The sequence below is a fragment of the Lutjanus erythropterus genome, chromosome 14 (genome assembly GCF_056507025.1).
Source record: "Lutjanus erythropterus isolate fLutEry1 chromosome 14, fLutEry1.hap2, whole genome shotgun sequence".
NCBI classification, from domain to species: domain Eukaryota; kingdom Metazoa; phylum Chordata; class Actinopteri; order Lutjaniformes; family Lutjanidae; genus Lutjanus; species Lutjanus erythropterus.
This window is the reverse complement of record NC_139330.1, coordinates 1,808,607-1,828,963: the sequence shown is the minus strand read 5'-3', so window position 1 is coordinate 1,828,963 and position 20,357 is coordinate 1,808,607. Positions and strand designations below refer to the sequence as shown.

The following is a 20,357-nucleotide window of genomic DNA, read 5'->3' as shown; positions in this document are numbered from 1 at the left end:
TGTTCAAGTAAAGTACAGATCCCTGAAAAAACTACATAAGTACTGTAACAAAGTATTTGTAGTTAGTTGCTTCCCACCTGTTTTGGTATTTTTGTCCTCAGTTTCAACTACCAAAATATTTGCCAGTTAATATCCTTAAATTAACATATTATGACCTTGTCTTATCATTTTGTGTTGACATTTTTATAAAATGATGTTTGTTCTAATGAGTTTAGACAGATAATGTGTTTGCAGAAGGTTTATTTCTGAATCATATCTGTCTCTCAGGAGGGACATCTGGAGGTGTCCACGTCCTGCGAGTCTTCACATCAAGTCCTCATGTTTTTTTTTGTTTGTTTTTTTCAATTTTATTAATAATGTATTCTTGACAAACAGCCTCTCCTCTCTCCTCTCTATGTCTCTGCTTCTCTATCAGCTGGTTTATTCTCAGCGGACACTGATGCACAACATAACAAGGCCTCTCTGCCTCCCCGCTCCTCCCTCCTCTCTCTCTCTCTCTCGCTCTCTCGCTGTCTCTCTCTCCAGGTCCTCTCCTCTCTCTCCTCCTCTGCTCTGCACCTGCTCCTCCCCCCCTGCCTTATTATCCTCACACACACTCAGAGCAACGCTCCTCCGTCCTCACAGAGTGATGCTCCTCGGCGGCGCACGTCGGAGGCTGCTCGCTGCCCGCTGCAGGGATCAGCGCTCCGGCTTGTTTGTTTCGTCTGGGAACGCGCACACCGGAGGACAGCGGGACATGTTGGGAATGTAACGGAGCTTTTATTTTAAACAGAGTGAGCTGGATGACTGCAGGAAGAAGCACTCAAGTCCCATCCGAGAGCAGCGGAGGAGGAAGAGGAGGAGGAGGAGGGAACTCCGGGGAAACGGTCCCGTCGGGACGGCCGGGGGAACGCAGCGGAAGGTTCTGTGTTTCACTTTGCAATGGACTCCAGATGAATGTTTTTGTTGTTCTGTCGTGAAGGAGAACATCTGAGGATCTAAAGGAACGGTTCCTGGAGTGTTTGTGATGGAGTGAGTGAAGAGAGGGCGCACGGGAACTTCAGCCTCGCCATGAAATCAGTGTTTTTCAGCCGCTTCTTCATCCTGCTGCCCTGGGTGCTCATCGTCATCATCATGATCGATATCGACAGTAAACGGACGATCCGTGCTCCGGTTGCCGCCCGCACCGGCAGGACGCAGCGGGCAGCGCGGACCGGCGCGCCGGGGCTCCCCCAGAACCAGTCCGCCCTGCCGGTGATCTACGCCATCACGCCGACCTACACCCGGCCGGTGCAGAAAGCGGAGCTCACCCGGCTGGCTCACGCCTTCCGCCAGGTGCCCCGCTTCCACTGGATCGTAGTGGAGGACTCGACGGCGCGCACGGAGCTGGTGGCGCGCTTCCTGGCGCGGTGCGGCGTGCCGTACACACACCTGCACGTGTTCACTCCCCGCAGGTTCAAGCGCGCCGGGATGCCACGAGCCACTGAGCAGAGGAATGTGGCTCTCGCGTGGCTCCGGCAGCACCGGAGCCGGAGGGACACCGGGGTGGTGTTCTTCGCCGATGACGACAACACGTACAGCCTGGAGCTGTTTGAAGAGGTAACCCCACGGTTAATATCTCACCTGTGTTTATTACCGCTCAGTTTACAGCTGATTGAACGAGTCTGTCTTACAGGCTGATTCTTAAACTTTTGGTGGCTAAAATATGCGAATTTAAAGTGTTTTATTTTGAAAAACCTGAGGTGGATCCACTCACATGAATTTTATTGTGAAGGTAATAGATTTCATGCTAAAATAAATTACAAAAAAAAGCTTAAAAAAAACTTAAAAATATCGATATATAAAGTTACAGTTATTTACAGTTATATACTGGATTTTCAGCTGATACCACCAGGAAGAAATTAATAGAGACAAAAGATCAAATGTAGATAAAATGCTGCCTTTAAAACAAAAATAAATAAGTATGTGTTTCAATCTTATTTGAGGGGGGGTATTCTCTTAGCTATGATTGTAAAGCACTTTGTGCTACAATTCCTTTTGTATGAAAAGTGCTATACAAATAAAGTTATTATTATTATTATTATATATCGGCATGTCAGACATCATATATGCTGATAACGATATAGACCAATATCACGACAGAAAAAACAAATACTCGTAAATTATAAAAGAAATATTATCAGCTAGGCTATTTAATATGGCACGGTTTAATGTCTGAAAGAGGAAAAAGCCCAAACATTATTTTACAAATTAAAAGCAAGAGTTAAGAGTTATGTTTTTTTGCACCATATGTTATATAGATAAAGCAAGACCAGTCCTTGTATAAACTACTTCATTTTTTCCATAAAAATAAATTTGCAAGTAAAGTCAACTTAATTTCAGAATATCTTTTGTCATTTTAATGTGACCAACTCAGTTTTAAGAGTTTCAAATGTCTGTGTTTAATTGAGGGATGGGGGGGGGGGGTGTTAGCCTGAGCGTAGCATCAGAGGGACGGTCATGTGATCACTGAGGGGTTCAGGTTTTCAGTCTGTGGCTGTTTCATGAAATTCTCCTGGTTGACTCGTCAGTGCAAACAACTCACAGCTGTCCTTAAACAATTCAGCTTCCTTCAACAAAAGCCAAAGGTTTTTCTAAGACTTTGCACATAAAAACATTAGCTAAGTCAACTATGAATCCCAGTGTGCACTGCTCCGAGAACCGGCCAGTAACCAAGCTTCAAATTTCTTGGTTTGGTTCATTCAGACTTTCTTTAGTTCAACAGTTTTACAGCAGCTTCAAGTCGACTTTATACAGACACTCTCAACTATCTACACAGTTTACTATTTTAAAGGTTGAGATAAAAATGGGGGAATATTTATCCTCTACATCTACAAAGGGGGCGGGTCCTCTTCCATGTTGCAATGTCATGTTCATACAGTAGCCCAGAAAGGACAAACCAAACAATGGCTGTAGATACAGCCTTTCACACACGGCTGCTGGTCGAGGTGTTTACATACCGCTAAATCCTGCACACTGGTCCTCTAAGTCACTCTTTTTTCTTTTTTCTTTTTTTTTTTTAAGTCTGTACTTCTACTTGAGAACAGATGCTCAGTACTCTTTCCACCACTGCCAGGGGTGAAAGGAACTAATTACAAATACTCAAGTTACTCTAATTAAGTATATTTTTGGGGGTACTTGTATTTTTATGAGTAGATTTTCAGGTCTGTACTTAAGCATGTATTGATAATAGTAGTAGTTTTTTAGATGAATATTTTGTACTTTTACTTAAATATTTTTTGAACACCTGTACTTTTACTTGTAATTGAGTAATATTTTAGTAATGTAATAGCACTTGAGTTCTACTGGTTGTATCCCCCACCAAACAGTGCTGATAAATCTTTGAATCATCAGTGCACACTCTGCTGCAGGAGGATTTTGTCCCCCACAGATTTAGTTATTGTTAGGAGATAATAGAGCCATACATGTAGCATGACTCCCCTCCTTCACAGCTTCAACACTGTGAGAGTAAAACATCCGTCTCCCTCCTCTCTGACTGCGTTTGTATCGTGCTCTAACCGTCATGCTGCACAGGAGAAGTCATCGCTCAGCTTTTCCCAGATGGGATCATTTGAAAGGAATTGAAAGATTGAAACCCACCAGTTCTTCATGTTGATGGGATCCCACTGGAATCCCACTAAAAAAAAAAAAACAATCCCTGGGAGGCTGCGGCCCTCGTCTCAAGAACCGCTCATTTCACCTGAGAGGCTGTTGTTAAACCAGTGTGTTCTGGTAGTGAAGCTGGTAAAAGTACATGGACACTTGGTGCTGAAGGAGTGTTTCTGCAGAGAGAGAGAGAGAGAGAGAGAGAGAGAGAGAGAGAGAGCTGAGTGAAGGCTGAAAAAACAGACAGAGGCTAACTGACAGAGAGACAGAGAGACAGAGATGGATGGTGGTGTGGTGCTGCTGGTTCTCCAGGACTGCCAGTTCATTTGAATACTCTTGAATTCAGCTTCCTGTCTTTGCATGTGTGAGTCGATACAAGGTTGAGAGGGACGTCAATGATTAATCATTTATTGATTAATCACCTTTAAGAATTTAACCAATGAAAAATTCATTAACCGATAATGTATGTTTTATGTGTCATTTCTGTGAAGCTCACATGTTTCCTCACGGTCTGGTTTGGTTTGGTTGGATCTGCGTTGTTAATCAGAAACAGCAGTAACTGACATTATTTAGTCTGGAGCTCTTTGTTGAATAAGGACAGGTGGACACATGTTTCAAGTGAAAGCCTTATTGTCGTTTTGAATTCTCATACCGTTTCACCTCTAAGAAACATTCTGGTCTTTTTGAATTTAATTAAATAATAATTTTTCTTTTTGTAATTTTAGTATTTTTCTGTTTTCTGCTTTAAAATCGTACACTAAAACCCTCTGAAGCAGCATTCAGGCCAATATGACACAAGTCTGCTGATACATAAATACTGATAAACAAATCGACTGGCTGCAGTCTGTAAATCTGAGATGCCAGACGATATGCCCATATCGACCTCTCATATTGGCAATCTGACACCATCATGTAACTCGAGCATGTCTGAGAGTGTGTTTATGTTAAGGCATGTACGTACATACTCTATCTCTTCTCACATCGCTGTTAATGGCGGCGTCCAGGGCGCAGGCAGCAGAGAAAGACGAGCCAACAGCAGCAGCAGAAGCAACCAAACAATCCTCTCAGTCTGAGAAAGGCACAAACACTCTGAGAGAAAAGAATGCAGCTCTGATTGCTGATTGCTCGCTCTGATTACTGACATTCAAAGAGAGCTGAAAACGCTGTAAATGGCTGCAATAATGAAATGCTCAGAATGCAAAATATAACTTCTCTGATATTTCTGCACTGAATAATGTAGCAAAAACTGGAGGAATATACTCTACTTCATCTGACTGTGATATAAACTCAACGTCACAGTGACTGGAGATCTCAGATCATGATGAACCCATTCACACATGTTGTTTTTCCTCCACAGGACCTTTATATCGGCCTTTTGCAGGGCAGAAATTGAATATTTGCATGGCAACGTGTTGATCTGAAAAGGCTTTTTTTCTTTTCTTTTCTTTTGAAAGCAATCTCAGCTTGCATTGTGACGCTTTTCTTCAAAATAGCAGAGTAAACCGAAGGTGCATTTACATTGAGTCGTGTTGGATGCACATTATTTGAGCTCTGCAGCTTCTGTGAGAACAGAAAGTCTGATGACTGATGATTCTCAGAGAAGTCTGGTACATCAGGAGAGACGGTGCAGCTACTAGAGGTGCAGAGAGACGTTATTACATGTGTCTGTATCTGTTCAACCAACAAAATTCTGTCTCTGTATTTGGATATTTAGATATATAGCATAGCCAGAAATCTCTCCACAGCGCTGGAGAAAGGTCTGGCTCCACACATGATCAAACCAATCACAAACGTTCTGGGTGGAGCTAAGCCCAGGATGCACCGATGATGCTGCTGCAAAATAGTGTTGAAGGGAAACTTGTTTTGGTGGAACATTTGTGCTTTGGGAGGTGAGCTCTAGCATTAAAATGACCACATCATTGCAAAAGAAAAGCTAACAGCTCTGAGAAACAGCCCAAACCCAATACTCGTCATTTACAATGATATAAAACAGAAGTTTTCAAAGAGGGAGGCGGGCCTGCCCAGGACGGCTCCAGACAGTTTCAGGGGAGCTTAAGCTATAAGAAGTGAAAAATATTACATTAGTTATTAAAGGGGATCACATAGAAGAGCCTAAATGTGTGTGGTTTAGTTAAAAACATAGTTCAGAGATACAGTTTTGGGGAATTTAGCTGTTTGTCCTAGAGTTGGAAACTAATAAATGTTTATGTATTTGTGCAATCTGAAATCATGTCAGACAGCAATATTGGCTCAATTGCTGAGCGTGTGTGGGATCAAAAAACATAATCATGATCCCATAGGCATCCAGGACTTGTAGGAAACTAAGCAAGTAAACTGAGGGTGACATCTTTTACCAAGCTTTGAGAGACCCTCAGTGTCAGACTTTGTAAACCCCCTGATTTAAAGCACTACAAAACTAAATCCTCATATTTTAGAGAGCCTTAGAAAGAAAGAAAAGACATTTTTGAAAGCCTCTTTGGGGTGGAGGAAAAATCAGTACAGCATAGTGTGACCAAATTTGTCATATCAATGCACAAAAAGCAAGTTTGGGTTTTTTATAAGTTGTTAGTATTGCAAATATAAACTAAACCTGTTGCTTCTAGAATAATAAAATCAGTTATTTTTTCAGTCCACTAGATGATTTTTTGTGGTGAGGTCAGCAGAGGTTATAATCAGCAGCAATGGACCGTCAGTCCCATTTTTTCAAATGATTGATAAGAGATGAACAGATTGCAAACTTATTAAAACCTATTTACACTGCTGCATGGTAACTCGCTGCCTCCGCTCATTTAAACGGGAATGCAGCAGAGGAGAAGTAGTTTTTGCAAAAGCTCCTGCTTTGGTTGTCACCGCCTGGCTTTTGCCAATCAAATAGAAGAGCACGAGGCAGCAAGGGTCAGAAAGAAGCAAACCTGGAGGAGCTGATAATGCTGCTGTCTGAGAACCCTGAGCTGTACAACATGGCACCAGCCACCAACAAGGAAAACAATACATTGTACATGTGGAACCAAAGATTGAAGCCTAATTTCTTGTGGAATTATTGACAAGGTTTTCATATACAGAAATTTACCAACTAGTATACATGTTGTGGACATTTGGGTGGGTTGTTCCAATGCTTTGATATTCTCCATTCTCCTCCAGTGACCGTTACTGTGCAGCGACCAGCTCCAGGTCAAAGCCAGCACCGTGGTCATCAGTCTGAGTTGATGCTCCCTCCATCATGCTTTGCTAAAGACGTGTCCAATCAATCCAAATGCAGCAAAGTAAATTATCACAATGCTTCAACCTAAAAAACCCAGCTTTGTTTATACTCACATACTGACTCTGGATGACTTTCCTCTGTGTTGTGTCCCTGAAAGCATCACTTGGGTTAAACCCTCAGTACAGTGAACCTGGTGAACTCTGACACCCAGTGTTTGACTGTGTGCCTGCAGCTCTGTGTAAAGAGCATCTGTTTGATTTGTTGATAATACACTGTCTTCTCTCTGTCCTCCTGCCTATTTCATTACCCAGCCCCTCTGTGCGGGTAATGGCCTGTCATAGAGAGATAATAGGTTGTCATACGGCAGTAATAACCTGCAGAAAGTCTCTGCAAGCTTTAGACGGATGGCGGTAACTGTACTTCTGCTGGGTGGCAGCTTCATATTAGAACCCCTTATATCATTTCAGGAGGAAAAATTATTGGTTTAACATTTCTGCAACTAAAATATTATTTTACTGTGACCTTTTGGAATAATACTTCTTGTAATAATCCACTTTGCAATACCAGCAATCATTTTGTAGAAACAGGCATTAAAGGATAAGTTCAGATTTTCTTAAACCCATCTTAAGACAATAGTGCCACATGCACACGACAAGAGTTGTGCATACAATAATACCCTCATAGCACTACTACACAAACCCCACAGTCCTTGCCCTATTTTATTTCCCCAGCCTGCTATACTTCTATATTTTATTGAGGAATTTGGACAAAGTTAATACATATATATTAATGTAGACATGGAAAAAATTGTGTAATTTTAAAATCTGCCTTTGGAGATTATGCTTTACTGAGTGTACGAGAGGAAAAATACATTTGAAGCATTAAAAGCACGACTGAGAGTACTGCACTTCACACTGAAGATATGTGTAGGAAAAAAACAGAAAAAAAAGACTCAAATATGTAGAAATATGCTTCAGGTCATGGCTAAGTGTTGGAGGGGCACCAAAATGGTAGTATTGTATAATCTGTATGTGTTACTCAGTGTAGAGCCTGAGCAATATGACAATAATGGATTATTTTTTACTTTTACTTTGAGAGAGTTCATGTGGACAAGTGAAACACAGAGAGCAAATATGGACAGAAGAGTTGTGATATAAAAACTGTCTTTGATCATGAAACCTGATGTTACTGTAGGATTGTGTGTTTTATCAGTGAAGTGTATGAACTAGACTGGAGTCTAGTCTGGAAACAGATAGATCAGAGTTACACACACTTGTCACCTCTGTGAGACATCTGTATCTTCACTGCGCTGCCTCTTCCTCTTCCTCTTCCTCTTCCTCTTCATCCCCTTGCAGATTCATTAGTTCCATGTTGTTGACTGTGGCTGCTTTTTCAGCTGTTTGCTGCCTGCTGTCGTGTAAAACATTCTCAAATTGTTATAATTTTTTATTAAGTTATCCAGGCCATTCAAATTAATACAAAAAACATGAATACCAGACACCATTTTATATGATGTCATTAGAAAGACTGACCTTCTCCCAGCATCCCCAGCTGTGACAGACCGCATCCCTGCTAATGATCATCAATCACAATAATCATAATTATGATTTATTTAAATTTAGATGAAGCACAGCTACAGTAGGCGGGCACCATTAGACCGTTATAGGCAATAAAAGATAATTGGTTGAAATGATAAGATGATGGTGGCCCCTCCCCCATCTTCACATTTGGTTTCTGTCTCTGATGTTTTTTTTATAGTAATAGTATTAAGACAATTGAAATTATGGTTGCAAATGTTTTCCATTTTCCTTAACTGATTGTTGAAAACATTAGCAATTGATTAATCATTAATGATCAATAAGACACAAAATGTGCATCTTTTTCTCAGTTTAAGTTTTATTTAAACAATCATAGTGGCACATCAGTCATGTGAAACTTTAATTCATGAGGCACAAACAATTTAAACAAACAGAGTTATAAAACAGTAAGGTGTTCGCTTGAAACTGCCATTCTTGTCTGTCTGTCACCCTGCCTTGTTTGCATTTCTTTAAACCAATCACAAACATCTTGGGCGGAGCTAAGCTCAAAATAGTGTTGATGGGGAACTTGTTTGGGTGGAACATTTGCAAGTCGAGAGGCAAGCTCTGGTATTAAAGTGACTGAATCACTGCAAAAGAAAATGTAACAGCTGTTAGCTTGTTTATGTTCATACTTTCTGTGTCCCGGGTGATAATTTGCTGTTTTCAGTGTGTATGTTGGTGCCTAAACCTAACCAAGCTGCAATGACTTTACAACATAAACTATGTGTGTAATGTCACATGAGCTATGTAACATAGTTCAGGTCTGGTAAGCCTGTTGCTGCTAGTGGTGCTGCTGGTGGTTTAGGTATGGGGACGTGCTGCAGAAAGCAAAAGCGGGACAGAAGTCTTAACTCAGCCTTTGAGACTGATGATTGAAAAATGTGGCTGAAATACCTCCTTTACATTTGATCAAATGGACACATATGTTTTCTATGAGACGGACAAGAGGCCAACATCAAATATGCTTCAAAAAACACCAACAACGTGGATGTTCTTAAAGCCAAAATCACATGCATCTTCCTCCTGGTAGCCGTTTGTGGGTTTGTTGCTGGTGCTGTTGCATTTTAACAAACTTCATAAAGTAAATGTTATTCATGCAAACACAGAGATGGAGTATCATTCCAGTAAAGATTATGATTTTGAAAGATCCCAACTTGATCTGTTTAACTCAAAAATTCAGCTCTATTAGGCTCTACAGTAGTGGACCACTTAAATTTCCACTTACCTCTCATTTTCCATTACACTAATATATTGGTTTTATCATCCCATGACCTTCTTGAAATATTCAAATTTAATAGTCTGTGTTCAAAACTGTACTGTTTTTCATTTTCATCATATGATTTTGCTCCTTAACCTCTACCGACTCAGCAAAGTAGAAATAATTGCTTTTTGTTGGGTTAAATCTGTGTTGATTTAACCGCCGAAAAGAAGTATTTTTATTCAATATTTCAGTTTTAACCGTTTTTATCATTCTAGCAGCCACTGTAGAGCTGAAGGCAAAGCATTTCTGACCCGCAGTCGCCCAATTAACAAATGAGGAACCCCAGCTGGGACGAAATCTGCCTCATTCTTGACTCTGAGTTGTTGATTACATCAAAGTAGCTGCCCAGGCTGTTTCGCTCCAAGAGCGACCGCGCTGCAAACCACCGCAGAGTAATGAGCAAAAAGTGCCCCCCCCCCCTTATGAAAAAAACATTGGTACGTAGAAAATGTTTAACAAGCCTCCCAGCGTCCTGCTTCCTTTTCTCTCTGCTGGCAGCGGAGTGAGAGCAGGAAGTCAGGTGGAAAGACGTTTAGCATTAAGACGAGAGTTAAAGGGTGTATACTCTGTTCCCGCGCATTAGTCAGCTCCCAGTTCGGCGTTGCTTTATTATGCACGCGACACGTTCCAGCTGAGTCGCCTCCGAGCAGTCAATAGGGTGTCAGAAAACGCAAGACTGCTCGTTTAATGCCATCGATGCAATTACACCTTGATTCCACACACACACTCACACATACACACACACTCACACACTGCTTCCTGTTGGTTCTTTAAGGTGATTTAGCATTTTTCCCCTCAAGAAGCAGCATGCTGCTATCAAGTGTCTCCCTCACTTTAAACCACATAAACATGTTCTTTATAAAGTTGCATTTATGCATGTTTAAATCCGACTGTTAAAATAAAAAGAGTCGCAGGTAGTCAGTTTCTTCCAGAAATGTATTCTTGTGAGGACAGAGAAGATTTAAGCCACTTTTGGGCAGTAAAACTCCATTTATACACAGAATAATGGAGTTGCTATAGGGTTAGGGTTAGAACCTGATACTTGGACATCAGTCTGACAGAAAATACATAGAACATTGATCTCTGCCTGAAACAAAACAATACATTTTAAGTTTATCAATAGGACATATTAACCCCAAGAAAACTTAAACGTATGAAGTTGGCTCTGTAATTAGGAGAAAGGCCTATTTCCTCATATGCAGGGATGGCGCCACAGCCGGGCTATAGACACTATGCTGTTTACAAGGTTCATCATAAGAAGGTCACCTCAGTTTATGTGAATTATTAACTTTAAAATATCCTCTGAACCCAGCGGTCTTTCAAGTGGACAGACTGTTAAACCAAACTCCACTCTAAAATCAGATGTTTTATGGTAAAACTATCTGTTTTCACAGTAAAATCTTTAGTTCCACCGTCACTAAGACTCTTCTCTGAATCATTTGGATCTATAGACAAAACAAACAGTTGTAGGTACTTGTACTTTCTTCCAGAAATTAAATTAATCCAGAAAATTTCTGAGGACAGTTAAACAACATTTAAACCATCATTAGACAGTAAAACTCATTTATACACAGAATAATGGAATCATTATGGGGTTAGAAATTCCTTAAGCTGCAGTAAATGAGGCTTCATTGATGACTTTTGGCTTATTTTAGTAAAATATCTCCAGTAACACTAACAGTGGAAAGATTTCTCTGGTGGGAGAAATTGAATGTGGTACAAAATTTCTCTTTGGCAGTCCAATAACAAAAAAGTAGTTCCCTGATGCTCAGTAATGCATTTTCTTACTTGCCTCAGTTTATCCAGTTTATTGAATATCATGCTGCTTCCATGTAAAAAAAAAAAAAAAGGTCTAACAGCATCTTTTTTTTCCTGAGGAATTTGTTCTTTTAACATCTCCTCAGAGATGCTGTCTCTCTTTTATAGGAGTTTTACTGAGTCGAATTTAACACCAGAACCACCAAGATTCCAATAACCCCGAAAATCACCACGAGCAATAGAGTCTGCACTCACAGACACTGATGTTTTGTAGAAATTGTTCATTTTGAATAAGTAAAACACGACAAAACAACTTTTCAAAGTTCAGTTTAAGCAGGTTTATCATGTACTTTATTTAAGTGTTTTAATTTAATGAATAAACTGCACTAATGTTTAAAACAAGCAGGAGTTTAGGAAGGATAGTTCCCCCTCTGGAGTAACAAGATCATCATCACTTTCTTTGGTCAGAGCTCGAATCATGTTAAGTTGTCTGTCATGAGGACCGAGGCTTCCCTCATCCCACTTATCATTCAGATGGCTCATTTTGCTTGATGGTCTACTTGTCCTTTGACCTGGATGTTGTAGAATCTCTTCTGAACCTCCCTGTGATCTCTGTCCTCTTGTTTGCTGGTTGTCCAACAGTAGTTTGCATGTTTTTTGTCTGTTTTGGTACGATTCTGCCTGCAAATTAATTTTCCTTGCATTAATTTAATGCAAGGGACAATAAAGATACTTTGAATGGGTGAAATCTGAGACAGGGGAGTTGGTGGTGGGCTTGTCATGTCAGAAGGATACAACTATTTTAGGGCCAAACCCTGAAAGTCGACAATTTGAATCATTAGTTGGGGCCCCTGTAGTCAGCTGAGATTCTTAAAGTCAAAGCACTTGTTTGTTTTTTTTTCCTTTGTCAGTCAGTGTGAATCACAGTTACAGGATTAAACAGATAGAAGCTTATATAAATGTACAGGAAACATGTCAATGATGAATTAAAGGGAATCATAAATATATTTTACATTAGCTGGTGCACTCATTAAAAAATCTCCTGTGGACCAACATGTCTGTTGACTGATGAGAGAAGATAAATGAGTGGCTGGTAGTTTCAGCTCTTGTTTTTTATCTGCATCATTGTACACAGATCAATACAACAGCATGACAGGCTGAAAACTTTACAAACTGAGTTTCTAAATCACCACAAACCACAAAATTAACTGTGATGAAGCAGAGAAGAGTGATAGAAACAGAGCGCACCGCGGAGCGTGCAGGACAGCTGACGCGCCGTCACCCTTCACCAGAGCACACCGTGGAGAGCAGGACAGCTGACGCGCCGTCACCCTTCACCAGAGTGCACCGCTGAGCGTGCAGGACAGCTGACGCGCTGTCAGACACTTCACCAGAACGCACCGCGGAGTGTGCAGGACAGCTGACATGCTGTCAGACACTTCACCAGAGCGCACCGTGGAGAGCAGGACAGCCGACGCGCCATCACTCTTCACCAGAGCGCACCGCTGAGCGCGTAGGACAGCTGACGCACTGTCAGACTCTTCACCAGAGCGCACCACGGAGCGCAGGACAGCTTGTTTTTGTCTCTGACAGGCTCAGTTCTTGTTAGTGTCTGACAACATTATGGAAAGGATCACTACAGTCAGAGAGATTTTTGTTAAAGAGGAAGAGACGTTTGGTTTAACCAGAAACAGCTGATTTATTGATCTCAACAAACTCACCAGATTCTTTGCATCATCCTCAATATTCTTCTGTTGGATCTCGGTGATGACTTTGGTGAGCAGAGTTTTATGATAACCAGTAGAAATAAAAGCTGCAAAAGAAGCTACAAAAATCAGATCCAACTTGCAGTGAACCTGAGGTATCAGATAAAATGACTGTTGACCTGGTCTCTGTCGAGTCAGTTTTACAACAGAGGGACTCGTTCAAACTTGGCTGCGACACAAGCAAACAGGAAAATTAAGCTGTGCTTTTTTTCCCCCCTTCCTCTTCGTTCCTGAAAAGCTGACTCTGGGGAAGGAGGTTTTTCAGCTGACGGCAGCACGACGGCAGGCCTGTTTGATTCAGCTGCAGCAGCCTGTCAGCCAGGCAAGACTTTCGTCAGACCTTTTTTGAATAATTGAACTCCCCGCGGCCCTGAGAGCTCCAGCAGTCACAGGCAGCCACTATTTTAGGGAGCAGGTACTTAGGCAAATGCTCGGTGCTGAAGTGTGACTCTGGGACACCTTTCTCCAGCGGTGCCATACTGGGTCTACTGTTCACTTTTTAGCTCTGATGTGGTGTGATGGCTTTTCAGATTGTGTGATCGTGATGGAAATGTAACGCTGGGCTGAAATGTGACTAAAATCTTTTCCATTTTGAACTGGAGGGGTCAGAAACTTTAACAGTATGTTGTTACATTTCATTTCTTTATGAGGTGGAAAGTAACTAAGTACAAATACTTTGTTACTCTCCTTTTACTTCTTACATTTGTTAGTAAGTTTCTTCTCTCCATTAACATTTTGCTCAATTTGACCGTTGTAAACATCTACTCCTTTTAAAAAGATCATTAATCATTTCTTATGACTCATAAACAGACACTTACTTTTTTTTTTTTTTTTTTTTTTTTTTTTACATTTTTAAATGTCTGTATTTTAGTATTTGAGCCAAAAACCTCAGCCTCTGATTTCTTTGATATTTTTTTCTTAGAAATTAATTTAGATTTTCATTAAACAGTCATGCTGTTAATATTTTCTTCTCTCATATGTTTAACATCCTATCAGGGAGTCCGCTGGTTTTGGAGAATTGGCTAAATGACTTTCTATTTCTGGATGAAATGGTCCGCAGACACACATGCAAACATTAAAGATATATTTGATCAAGTGTCCAAGCGGCAGACTTCAGGCCTGCAGAGAATCGCCGGGCGATGGTAGGGGGGGGGGGGCACAAAGAGAAACTGCTGGGATAAAGGAACCCGAGTGAAATGGGAAATTCAATTTCCTCAAACCCCTATGAGCAATTATCATAATTACATAGTGTAGTGGGAGAAGCGGGGACGGGGGGATGGGGGGGGTTGTAATGTCAGGGAAGCGAAGCAGAAAGGAGATGAACCTCGGAGAGAGAAATTGTCCGTGGTCGGGCTGGTGGGAGGATAAGGATGGAGGAGAGAGGAAGGTGATGGAGAGGTTGAAGGCTTTTAAGGACCAGAGTGAATGTAGACAGGTTCTGCAGCAGCTCTCTGCTTATTGTTGCTGTCTTTTCTTCTGAATTTGCATCAAAGCCCTCTTTTGTCCTGCTTCACTATAGTGTGTAACAGCTATTAGAATACATTCATGATAATTCATTAACCCTGTTTTAGTGAAATAAAACTCACAATGACAAAAGCCATGTGCAAATATGTGTCGCTTAAACTTGTGTTATCAGTTTTTCCCGATGTCCTTACTACTTCTGGGATAATGTCTTTATCTCCTGATTCGATTACGATACTTGGATGCCAATAACCTGCAAAAAAGTTGTGCGCTCAGCAGCAAACTGTGTTCTGGTCTAGCTCTGTTTTAAGTCCTTGATTGGAGCTGCCCAAGGGTGCAAAATGAATTTCAGTACAAACAGACAAAAAAGTTGTATCGCATCATATTGTATGGTATGGTATGGTATCATATCGTATCGTATCATTGTATTGTATAGTCGTGCAACAGATTACAAAACTCACAGTTTGGATCATCGCTAGAGCATGCACTGAGGCTATCAATTCTCTGCAGCGGCCACCAGTTTGACTCCCACCTGCAAGCCTTTGCTGCATGTCATCTCCTTTTTCTACCCCATTTTCCTGTTTGATCTGCAGCTGTCACTATCAAAATAAAGGCAAAAAAGTCCCCAAAACCATACTGTGCAGCCCTAGTCAGCAGCTATTAGTTTGTTCCACACACACAGTGTTTTATGTTCAGTATGTGAAGTAAAATGAATCATTTGTTCAGATATTATCACAATGCTAATTCCCATTCCCATTATGTGTTAGCACTGAGCTAACAGACTAAGTGCTAGTTATCCTGTATATGTAAAATGGGATTCAGGAATAAAAAACTTGACATGACAGTATATTTACAGGTTTGTAGATATTCTCAGAAATCGCTCAGATTCATACTCACACACACACACATACACACACACACACACACACATACACACACTCAATGAGCATGCACCTTCATTTCTTTCATCTTTTTTTTTTTCACATAAACCCATAAAGCATTCAACCTGCACACATATCATGCACCATTGCATCACAGTTTCATAGCCGCTCCCCAGCCTCTCTAATTTGATTCATTCATTCTCTCCCAGCTCATTTCTTCCCTCCCTTTCTGCGATTGCCTCTGCCATGCATATTAATAACACGCAGATAAAAATACGCTTGATTAAAATCGCGCCCGGCCCAGCCACCCCAACACTGGTCCCGGTGCGCAAACAACACAATGACGGCTCTTTCTGCAGGGCAGGAGGCAGGAAACGAGAACATCCATAATGGATTTCATATACTTCATCATTAAGAGTCTCTTTGTGTGTACACACAATTCACTTCTCACCTATTTGTTTGCAGGGGAGGGAGTCAGAGTTGATTACCCGGCTGAGCCTCAGCGCTCGCAGACACAGTGTCCTGGCTTCGAGTCAGATGAAATGTGATTCCTCTCAGCGCTGTATTTTTCACCTCCAGCTTTTCTTTTGTTTACTTGTAAATAGCGTGCGTTTACTGGCTGAGCTGCCGGTGCTGTAATTTGTCAGGACTTAGAGGTTGTCGAGCACCCAGCTGCATCTGAAATTATTTTTCATGTGCGGCGAAGATGAATTATTTGTTATCTCAGTGCAGCGTCTGCCCTCTGGTGAAGATATCCATATTGATAATGAGACAGGAGCCTTTGTTACACATGACAGTGTCCGCTGGTGGCTCCAACTGTAAAGCCCACTGATGTACAGTGCAGAACAAAGGCCATTACTGATGCATCAGTGCAGCAGACTGAGTGTGGAGAATGAAGCCAGAGAGCCTGTGTTACCATCAGTGAGGTCCCTGGAATCATTCCTGTCTTTGACTCACTTCAGCATCTGCAAAATATTTTTACATAGTTCAATTTCAATATCTTTAAGTCCATTTAAAAAAAAAAAAAAAAAAAAGCCCCTGTCACTATAGCTTCATTTATTCTGGACCAGAGTTGTTGTCAGAGAAGTACTTCAGCTTAGCATGTTTGCCTTAATTTTATCCTGAAAAATTTTCTTGTTGACAGATATGCTTAAGTCAATTCATTGGCCAATCCCGTGCAAGCAGGAGAGTGTTTGACAGCACAGACCAGCAAACACATGACTCAGAACTCATTTAGGACTCAAAATACAAAGTTTAGGACTTGGACTTCATGGGCCTTGACTTTATAGCGAACTTGTGGTCACTATAAGTGTGCCAGAGAAGTACATTTGAGAAACTCAACATTAATGTCTCAGTGTCTAACCCAATGCAAAAGACATATGCATCTGCTCATGGATGAGAGGTTCATGCTCCTGACCGTGTGTGATGAAAGAGATATTTTCCTTGCTGCAGAAACCAATGAACTAACACATGTAGCTGCTTCACGGAGAATGAAAAGGAGACTGAATGTGTGGACCCACAGAATTTGTTGAGTTTTTACACCCTGAGGAGAGATGCATTCTTGTGGAGCCGGAGTCGAAAAAAATACATTATCTCCAGAAAATCCCACTGTGAGCTTGCACAACAACCTTTACTATTTTTCCTTGGCTGGTTGAGTCCCTGTGGGGAGGCTGCAGTGTCGGTTCTTGATGACACACCTGATCAGAAGGTGGTTTGTAGCTTTCTCAGAGAAGTTGTTTGTGTTCTCAGATATGGAATGGATTACCGTGGTCTGTAGGTATGACATGTAGGTCTCACAGCTTCTCTGAGACCCTGATCCTTCTCTGTAGAGCCGAAAAACCAGACTGTGATCAGGCGTGTCAGCTTGCCGTGTTTACACAATTACTGTTCTTTGCAGGAAAGACATATTTTTAAAAACATTTGTAGGGCTGCAACCTGAAACTCAAAGATTCAAATCATTAGTTGGATTCGATTGAGATCTTCAAGTGCAGCAGTCGTCTTTTTTTTTTGTCAGTGTGTATTACAATAACAGAATAAAACAGTTAGAAGATTACAAAAAATGCACATTTCAATGAGGAATTATAAATAAAGGAAATCATGAACAACCAGAGCTTTTATGTAAAAGCAAAATCTCCTGAAAACATGTGCTGGTGGTTGACTGATGAGAAAAGGTGAAATGAGTGGTTGGTAAACAAGTTTCAGCTCCTGTTTTTCTGTTTGCATCATTGCACACAGAGCAATGCAACAGCATGACAGGCTGTGAACTTTACAAACCCAGTCTCTGAATCACCGCAAACCACAAAACTAACTTTTAGAAGTGGAGGAGAGTGATAGATACGATAGTGATAAAAGAGCTGTTTTGGGGTCAGACACTTCACCCCAGCGCACCGAGTGTGCAGGGCAGGTGACGCTTGCTTGTTTACTTGTTTTTGCCACGGACATGCTCAGATTGTTATTCTAAATATCTGACAACATTAAGGAATTTTTTTGTTTACCCAGAAACAGCTGTTTTATTGCACTCACCAAACTTATAAGACTCCATTTGCAAAACTGTATTTTTAACATCATCATCATCAGCTTCATTTAAACTCAGCAGAAAGAAAATCCAAACTCACAAAAAACCGTCTTGGTTCATCTTTCCTCTGTTCCAACAGCCACCAACTCTGGTTTGATTGAATAAATCCTTAATTCATGGCATGAAGGAGCACAGAGCGTGCAGCGCAAACCAGGAGAGAAGCTCTGCAGTGCACTGGGATTTTATAGGAGGACACACACTTTGACTTTCTTTGACTGTGTGAAAAGCTTATATTTTCACATCACAGATAAAGAAGAAAGGCATTAAAAGTGAGTATTACTGGTAAAATATACTCATGTAGGCTGATATTGAGTTTAAGGTGGCACTGATCTGGAAAAAAAAAGTCATCAAATATTTGCAATGCATGAAAATTCTTAGTCAGATTAAACCCCGGAGTGATTTATTGGGGGTCCTAGAAAGTTGTGATGCAGCCTTTGTCAGTTACAACCTGTAAGATAAAACCTTATCTCTTCACTTTAGTCTTTAACTAGCTATGACTCAACTTATACAGGCCTGAGACTCTGCCGTGTACAGCTGCACTTCACTGCAATTTTTTATTTTCCTTAATTTTATGCACTCTATACAGTCTGTTTCTAACTGTATTTTAATTATTATTATCTCTTTGGGGGTTTTTTTCCATCTAATGTTATACATTCTCTTGTTGTCGTACCTTTGCTGGTGTTATCCAGTGGGTTTTATCCACGTGAAGATTCATTGTATACATGCTTTTATCATCTTACTGTATCTTATTTTTACATGTGGGCTTCATATTGATTTACATTAATAATGTGCATGTAATTTCTTTTTTATAAAACATTTAGGCTGCATTTTTTTGAAATGTATGAAAGCTGCTAGTTTAGTGAAGGTTTTTATTTATTTATTTATTTATTTATTTATTTATTTAACCCTTTCTTTGGGCAACATTTTGTTGCGATTTGCTGTGATGAAAACACTGTATTGATTTCAAAGAGCTGCATCCCATCTTAAAAAGATGAGGCGTGCGCTTTCCTTCCCACTGTAACAACTATTTGTATGACGCTTTAAAAATATGGATTTTTACTCAACTTTCAATGAGAAATAAGCACACACACACACACACACACACACGCACACACACACACACTTCCAAAAATAGAAGTCTTTCTGCAGAGGATTACATTCAAGGTCGTGTTGATTTTTTTTTTTCTCTTGAAGATTGTTGCAGTGTTTTTTCTCAGATAAAGGTATAAAATCTCCAAACAATGAGAACCCAAAGTGGGAGTGAACTGTTTTGAAATTGTTCTTTGTTTGCAGTAAAAAAAAACAAAAAAACATGAGATGATAGTTAAATCAATGGATGAAAGAGCTGCTGGTTTACTCCTGAATTGACAGTAAATAAAACCTGAGCAGAAGCCAGAGACTGAGGAACCAACTCGCTGGTTAGTGTTTGGGCGTTTAAGGAATGAACGCACAGCTGCAGTCACAGCTGCCAGGTCAAAGACGACAAGTTACTGCACAGAGCAGATAAATTCTGCAAGATAAAGTCGACAGATCTTTACATCCCTGTATGAAATCTGTTTGTTTTTATCATTAAAGGGACAGTTCAGATTATTTAAAGAGTGTTTGTATGAGGTAGATCGCATGATGTGAGAGTTGGGACATAAAATGAGACATGGGACAATAATCAAACATGCACGGGGGAGGGCAATAACTAAAACTCATCCCCCCCATGGTGTCAGAGCTCTTGGTATGGTCCATGTCTTGGGCCTCTGTATAAACCAGGCTCCGCCCACAGCCTCAGCTTTTGTCAGACCAGGAAGGAGGAACTCAGCAGCAGGTAACTCAAACACAATGGACTGATTCAACCAACCAACAATATGACAAAACATCCACAAAACACTTTACTGTGAAAGATGTTCATGACCAACCTTAAACTAAACAAACAGATTGTGTTTTATGTGTTTTAAAGTAATTTTACTTTGCAGAACACGAGTTGCTGCTCTTCCACTGCCTTGATCAGTTTTATGTTATTGTGTGACTTTGTTTTTTTAACCCCAAAATTTCCAAACTTTTTCTGCGTACTAGTCATTTTAGACCCTTAAGTATGTAAAAAATAGAGCCCAGGAATTATCTTTTAAAGATAAAGAGACATTTGTGACCCCAAACTACTCACTTCCAAGATTCCCAGAAGTGCATGAATTCCCTTTTGCTTGTTTTGTCAGTGACACTGTGAAGGAAACGTCGGCCTTATTGCAGCCTGGGTTATGTTC

The 20,357-nt window shown here is 40.7% G+C and overlaps 1 protein-coding gene across 1 annotated transcript in view; it reads left to right on the top strand.

Moving 5' to 3' along the window:
- Positions 1-571: 571 nt before the first annotated feature.
- Positions 572-20,357, top strand: part of b3gat2 (beta-1,3-glucuronyltransferase 2 (glucuronosyltransferase S)) — a 54,508-nt gene continuing 34,722 nt past the window's right edge. Inside the window, exon 1 of the mRNA XM_084736252.1 lies at positions 572-1,578. Coding sequence (XP_084592378.1) covers positions 1,051-1,578 — 528 coding nt within the window. The 5' untranslated portion in view covers positions 572-1,050. The remainder of the gene's footprint in view (positions 1,579-20,357) is intronic.